The 8,178-nt window shown below is 34.0% G+C and overlaps 1 protein-coding gene across 1 annotated transcript; it reads right to left on the reverse strand.

The window, feature by feature from the left end:
- Window positions 1-6,979: 6,979 nt before the first annotated feature.
- HRG_05980 (polyprotein) lies at window positions 6,980-7,618 on the reverse strand (the record flags this gene model as incomplete). Its single annotated transcript, XM_044864451.1, has 1 exon — window positions 6,980-7,618. One exon carries the CDS (start codon window positions 7,616-7,618, stop codon window positions 6,980-6,982), a length of 639 nt encoding a protein of 212 aa, XP_044720983.1.
- Between the last annotated feature and the right edge of the window lie 560 nt (window positions 7,619-8,178).

The following is an 8,178-nucleotide window of genomic DNA, read 5'->3' on the forward strand; positions in this document are numbered from 1 at the left end:
TCTACTAATATTCGTGTTTAAAGGAGGTTGGTCGTGCCGGTATTTTTAAGAGGTCTTAGCTAGTATTTTAAGCTAGCTCTATTTCTTCGATTCCTAATTATATAATAACCGGCAACCCGTTTAATATATAATAACATATAAAATAACGAGCGATTCTTACTCTATAATATAGGATTTTATCTATAATTAATATACTACTTATTAGCTTATATAATCGGGAGAGTATATTATAGCTACTTTATTTATAGTAGGAATATAGTTCCTTATAGCCCCCCTTAAATAGTAGATTTATATACTCTTTACTAATTTATTTATAGTAGTATATATATAGGGTAAAAACCTAATTTAGGAAAACTATTCTTATACCTTAATAGGATATATAAAAACCTATTCTTTCTTAGGAAAAAAAATCCTTAGGTATATACTAATAGAAAAACCTATAGTAGGAAAAATCTATAGTTATAATAATTATTTATAGGATAACCTTATATAAGGTAAAACCTATTATTACTAGGAAAATCTTAATAGATAAAAACCTAGTAAATATTTCTTTAGGAAACCTAAAAAGGAAAAACCTAGTAAGGGAGAGATATAGAAAGTATATAAAATATCTAAAAACCCCTTTTAATTGCTTAGGAACTTATATTAAGGATAGACCGTCTCTAAATTTATAGAGTAATCTAGGTCTTAATTCCTTTATAAATATATTTACTATATTATCTTCTAATTTAATATAAAAGACTTTAATTTCCCCTTCTCTTATACTAGTTTTAGTATAGTAATAGGCTAATCTTATATACTTAGACCTTTTATAAAATTCCGGATTTTCTATTAATTTAATAGTAGTAGTATTATCCGTTAAAATAGGGGGTATAGTATTAAGAATCTTAATAAATAGATCCTTAGTAATATTTTTAAAAAGCATATTTAAATAAATAGCTTCTTTATTTACCTCCCTAAGGCTAATATACTTTACTTTATAAGTAAAAAGGGCAATAGCTTTCTTCTCGCGAAGAGAGATATAAGAAGTATATATAAAATATATAAAGGTAAAAGTAGAAGTAAGGGGTCGGATAGGCAGGGCAGAGATATTTAATTCTTATAGGAGCAGCAATTACGGTAAGGGATTAATTATTATATTGCCTTAATTATCCTTCTTTCCTCTATCTAACGCCCCTCTTTATATCTATTTAGTATCTTAATTAATAAAGAAGATCCTACTTAAAGAAGCTACTAATATCCTTTCGACTACTAAGCTTTTTACCGGTTTTTCCCCTCCTTTCTAGCCGTTGCCGGTATATCCGTCTTATCTCTCGCTACCTCTATAGGAAGCTATCGCTACTTCTACTTCCCCTTATGCCCCTACCCTCCTTTCTATATCTTAAGGTATATAAGTAAAAGCGGAATTTTAGGAAATTAAGGAATTACGTAAGACTACGTAATAGAAGGGAAGAAGGAGTATAAGGTAGGATTTTCAACGGAATTTATTAGTAGTGTATTAGTATATAGAAGAGGTGTTAAAGTTAATAATACTTAATCTATCTACTAGCGGACATACTGTCTTATATAGACAATTGTAGCTAAACGGAAGAACCTTTCGGGACTAGATTTAGGCTGCCGTATAGCCCTAAGACTAGGGAATTCCGTGATATCTCGAGTAAATCTAGAAGTGTCTTAGTTCTACTAATATTTATGTTTAGAGGAGGTTAGTCGTGCCGGTGTTCTTAAGAGGTCTTAGCTAGCATTCTAAGCTAGCTCTGTTCCTTCGATTCCCGATTATACGATAACCGGCAACCCGTTTAATGCATAATAACATATAAAATAACAAGCGATTCTTACTCTATAGGATAAGATTTTATCTATAATTAATATACTACTTATTAGCTTATATAATCGGGAGAGTATATTATAGCTGCTTTATTTATAGTAGGAACACCGTTCCTTATACTATACCTCTTTTTAGCTCCTTCTTCCTTCTTCTATACCGGGTGTTTTTAGCTTCCTTAGTCCCTCGTACTAAGGGATATCTCTAAGAACTACGAAATCAGGCCACGCTTCGCGACACACCCCCTTAGCTATAGCCTGCCCTTATAGAAAGGGTAAAGCTAAATACCTAGGCCGGTAAGCGTATAGAGGAGGTCTTAGTCTATACTTATCCCCTACTTAAGAAATCCGGGTTTTAGCCCTAAGCTCTTTTAGACCTACTTTAGGAAAAGGGGCCTTAAGGAGGAAATTAAGTCCTATAAGAAAGGGGGGCTTCTCTAAGGATAAGTCCCTAAAAAGGGGGCCTTTAAGAAGAGTAAGTCCTAATTAAGCTAGGGGCCCTCCTCTAGGATAAGTCCTAATTCCTCTCTTTGGCTATAGACGTCTCCTTCCTCCTACGTGCTATTAGCTCCTCTCGTAGACTCTTAAAGCGGGCTTCTAAGGATAGCTTCTCTCGAACGTCTTCTAGCCTAATTTACTATAAAAAGATAGCTAGCTTCTACTTCGGTAGGGGCTTCGTAAGACCGTCGGCTTTTATTAATACCGTTAAAACCTAACGGACGGAAATAAGTCCCCTTTAGACCTCTTAGCGTAACTAATGCTAGTAGATATTAATATACTATAGCTAGGTCGATAACTTACTATTTTCTATAAGAATTCGTATAGTTTATATATTATTGCATTCTATAGCTAATAGGGTCGGAATTTATAGTTATAACGATATTAGTAGCCGGCTAAGGAAAATCGCTTCTTTTAACGCTTTTAAAAGAGCTAGTAGCTCTGCCTCTATACTAAAAGTTATAATAGTAGCTTACTTCGAAGCTCTCTAAGCAATATTTCTTTTAAAAAGGGATATAATATACCCTTATAAGCTCTTTCTATCTAAGGAATTATCTATAAAGGACGAATCGCTTAAATAAAGGAAGATTTCGGTAGCTAATTTCTTCCTTTCCTACCTTCCTAGGCATAGACTATATAATCTTATTAAATAGAGATAAAGGATAGCTCTATCTACTACTTCTTAATGCCTAGGGCTAGGATTCTAGTTATACCTAGCTAGCCGGGAGACCGTAAAAGAGATATCCGGTCTAGTAGAAATAGCTAAAAAAAGTAAGGAGCCTACCTTCTATTAATATTAGTGTTTCTCTTGCTCCCTAGCTTAAATAGATGGATTAGGTAAAAGCTCTTTATTTAATATAAGCGTAGAGGGAAGCTTCTTATCGAGGGAATTAGGGAGGAATTTATAAGCGACCTTATCGATATAAGCGTCTTAGGTAAGCTAGATAGTCCGTTAGGACCTATTTTAAAGGATTTATATCCCTAGGAACTACTTTAGCTCCCCTAGCTTAGTTATCTTATACCTTTATTATAGGCCTTATATAGCCTCCTTAGTAGCAGCCTCTTCCTTTTTCGGGTAGGCCTAGATAATTATAACGACTAGTATTATTCCTAAGGGATAAACCTATTAAGGGGTTTATATTAGCAGATATAATAGGGCGTGGTCTAAGTAATAATAAGTATATTATATTAGTAATAAGTTAGAGGTTATAGACTATAGACTATAACTAGGTAATTAGAATTAGAGATAGAATTATAATAAAGATCTATATTAAAAGCTAGAGAGCTATCTATCTAAAGGAGTAAAAGTAGGTAGCTATATATACCTATAGAGACTATCCTTAGATTACGGTCCTAGCCGTAATCCCCTTTATAGCTTACCATAGCTTACTCGTAAGCTATACTCCTAAGTAGTAATCTATCTATATAAAGCTTACTTAGCTTATATACGCTCTAGGTAAGCTAAGCCTAAGTGACTTCTCGTCCTAACTATTATTCTAAGCCGTATTATTACGTAAACGTAGCTAGCTTTCCTACGGCCCGCTAACCGTAGTCGTAATACGATATCTCCCCTCCTTTTAGTCTTATCCGTAAGACCTACTACTACCTTAGCCGCCGTATATAAATATACCCTTATCGCGCGTATATATATTCCTCGTTCGTCCTTTCTATCCCTTAGGATATACTACTAATAGTATATCTAGTCGCGTATTAAAGGATCGTTCTCGTAAGACCCTTAAGCGTATTTATTTAGCTAAGTCTATTAATCGTCTTAGTTTTAACGTTATACTATATTCTTTCTATTTATTACGCGGCTTCCGCTATAAAATACTAGAGAAATCTTTTAAGTATACTAAATATATATAGCGGGGTCGTTCCTATAATACGTCGGGCGTAGCGATTAGCTCCTATAAGTAACTTTATTATCTTACTTATTATTTACGGCTAATATATTTCCTAGTATCCCGAATAAATCTAAAGTCCGATCGATTAAATAAAGAAGAAGAAATTACTAAGGAGCGAATATTAAAGGCTTAAGCCGACTTAAATAAAGCCTTAGCTCGTTTAGCGTAGCTTTACCGTTAAAAGCGCTAGCTAAAGATAAAGGGTATTAAGATAGTCTATCGGGGCCTTCGTTCCTTAGATAACCTTAATAAGGCTAAGCGCTAAGAATCTAAAGCGGTAGTCGATATTTAATCTATAGGTAGATTTAATATAATTAATTAAAATGCTATTAGTTTATTAAGCGACTTTATAATACCTAGGGTAGATTTTACTAGTAGAACTATCGAAGTAGAGAACTATAGTAGGTTAAGTGCTTAAGTAGTTCCTAGGTATTTTCTTTTAGTCTATATCCCTTCTACTTAATAAGGTATTCTTATTACTAATCTTATTTTCTTATATCTAGTATTTATTTAGTTTTATATTCTTAATTATTATTAACTTTAATTTTATCTTATAGTTTAACGTTTCGTAGTACTAGTTTTAATAATAAGATATAAAATATTAGGTATATCTATATTATTATTAGTAGTAAAAGTTTATAGTTAACTTTTAAAATAGTTTTCTTAACCTTAAACGGTCTAAGTTTCTTAAAATCTAATTTATTACTTAGTTATTTTATTTTAATATTTCGTCGTATAAGGTAGACTATATCTCCCTCTTAAAAGATTAGTCCCTATAATCTTTTCTAATTATAGTAAGTAGATATTCGTTCTCTAATAAATTAAAGTTCTTATTATATTTCTTTATATAATTTTTATAGCTAATCTACTTATAGTATCGCTTATTCCGCTTATAGTCCTTATTAAGTAACCTTAAATGCTTTTAAGTTATATTTATAATTAGCGTATATTAGTAAGAGCTTAGTTATTTCCGTAACTAAGCTATTATAAGCTAGTTACGCTATTAGTAGCTATTTAACTTAATCGTTTTATTCGTAGCTAATATAGTATCGTAAATATTATTTAAGCGTTTAGTTAAGTCGTTCTATTTATCTATTTATTTATAGGTAATAAGCTATACTAAGCTTATATTTCGTCCTTAATTATACTATAAGAGCTTACTAAAATTTAGCTATAAATATACTTCCTCTATTAAAGATAATCTTATTTAGTAGTCTATAATTACTAATAATTATTTATAGGAATATATATACTAGCTCTTTTATATTACTTACTTCTTTATATAGTAAAAAGTATTTATACTTTATTAATCTATTAGTAATAACGAATATACTATCGTACTTAACGTTAGTTATAGGTTCTTTTAATAGTAGTAGCTTTATAATATAGTCGAAAGCTATCGAATCTTATAGTTTCTCTAGTACTAGTAGCGGTTATAATTCTCTATATAGTTTATATTATTTAGCTTTACTTTATATATAAAGTTTATATTCTTTAATAACTTATCGTACTACTTCCTTAAGCTATAAGAAGTTATATTATTATTTAATCCGTTTTATTATTCTTTAGATTCCTTAGTATCTATATATTAAGTATTCGTATATATCTTATATAACTTTATCTTATAATACTAGTAGTATCTAGATTTTATTTTTATATATTAGAATTTATAAATATTCTATATTATATCCTTTTAATACTTTATATTCTTTTATTTATTTTAGGATCTTTTAGTATATTAAGTTATTAGGTTATACTTTAAATATTATATTTAGCTATTATTACTAGTAGTTCCTATTTTCGTTAATTTCTAAGAGCTATCCTTTCGCTATAGGTACTCTTATATTATAGTTACTTCGTCGACTAAGGGTATTAGCTCGACCGTTTTCTATTCCTTTTCTATAGATTATTTTATAGTCGAATTCTAATAAGTATTTAGCCTATTAGATCTATTATCCGTTTAACTATTATATAGTTATAAAGTATAAGATATTTTTATAATCTATATAAACCTTAACTTTATACTTACTTTTAAGAAGGTAGTATTAAAATTCCTTAAAAGCTTAAATAATTATAAGGAATTCTTTATCGTAAATAGGGTAATTAAGTTCTATACTATATAGTTTTTTTTAAGTAGAATATAATTAGTCGTAGTCTTTCTTTATTGTTTTTTTATCCGATTTATACTCTTAAAGTAAAGTGTGGGTAGGCACCTGCGGCAGCTGCTGCAATGAGACGGTACTAGGGTTAACCTGTGATGTTGTATTCGTCTTGATTCTCTATCTAAGGAGGCAGAGGCCAGCGTGGAGAAAGGGGGCACGCTGCCCTCAGCCGCACACGTGACCGTACGGGTCACGTGCCAACCATGGTTGGTCACACCACTAGATAGATACATTCCTACACAGGCAACTCTTCTTTTGCTGTGAGAAGCACAGCAACACCTTGAACGGGTCTAAAGGATAGTAGCGTTAAGGCCGTGAAGGAATGTGCCGTGAGGGCGTGTGTCATTATTGCCAAAAGTGGGTCCGACGTCTTGTTCTTAGCTGTAGATATCTGGGAAGAAGTGAAGGGTCTTCCTGATAGGAGCAATCATTTGATCATAGGTATAAGGAGCGGTTAGGAACGTTGTACGTATCCTTCGACTCGAATTGTCAGACTATTGGTATCGATGAAGCGTTCCAGGGCTCGGTTTGGTGATGCTTTCGTCATTGCATCTGCTGGGTTGTCTGCGCCGTTGATCCAACGAATATCTGTTATCTCTCTCTCTCGTATGACTGGCGAAGGGCCATGATATCAATCATCAATCGTTTTTCCTTCGTCGTACCGAGCTTGACTAGGCATTCGTAGAGAGAGTACGAATCCGTACAGACGATGAGAGGGATAGGAGGAAGGTTGAGTCGTTCCGTAATTATCTTCATAGTCATCGCAAGGGAGATGCCTATGTCGAATCCGTTGGCCATACCGTAGATCTCTGATGCTAGGACGCTACGGGTAACACGTTTGCACTTTGTTGAACTCCAGTGTACGATGTTACCACTAATCTCGAACTGTTTTTCTTTGTGGTTTGTCTCGTTAACGAGGGCAATGACGAATCCTAGTTGGGAGGATAAGTCCTTGTTGTTTGCGAAAGAACCATCGGTGAAAACCATCAGCTTTGCAGTAGCTAGATCAATTGGTTTGTACGTGAGGCCACGTAGTTGGTGATCCATTTGCCATTGCAGTCGCTTGTTCAAAATTGCGTAATCTTTATCCTCAGGGGTCTGTACTTGGGCGGCGACTGAAACATCGAAAGAAGCTTCCGGTTGAGCAATTGAAGCAATGTATGAGGCTCGCGCTCGTTCCTCAACGTAGCGCTGGTGACGATCAATTGCTTTAGGGTCAATGGTGGTCATTTTGCTGCTTGTCCCTTCTGTTGAAGTAAAAGGGATCCTTTCTTAAGGGGGTTATTATTCAGCAACGTCAGTCTTGCACCATTAAAGTCAACCGTTGTTCCGTATGTGATGTCAGTCTTGGGCTTGGAACGAAATTCTGCCTTTTGTAGCTCTTCTTCTTCACGGGTAGAAAAGTTGTTCGTTCCAAGGATGAGGGTGTCATCAGTTTGCATTCCAACAATACCGAGCGTGTCAGGGCCAGTATTCGAAATCAGTAGGCAGGAGTCATAGGTGGAGGTAGACATATCCAGCTTTTCGAGGTGATGCTGCTGATATGTGCGGAACCAATGGACTCCGGCTTCTGCGATACCGTACAGGGGCTTAATAACACGAATAATTGTTCCGTTAGGTATTTGCCTTGTAGTTCCGTGGGCAAATACGTAAGAATGGTCCGGAAAGCTTGGTCTGGGATTGCGGGTATGCCTGAGTGATATCACGGAGGGAGAGGGTTATGCCGTAGTTTTGAAGAAGTCCGGGGCAATAGCGAGGATGAGTCTCTGGCTAACGCGTTGAATTGTCGG

This window comes from Hirsutella rhossiliensis (genome assembly GCF_020360975.1).
Source record: "Hirsutella rhossiliensis strain HR02 chromosome Unknown scaffold00005, whole genome shotgun sequence".
Lineage (NCBI taxonomy): Eukaryota > Fungi > Ascomycota > Sordariomycetes > Hypocreales > Ophiocordycipitaceae > Hirsutella > Hirsutella rhossiliensis.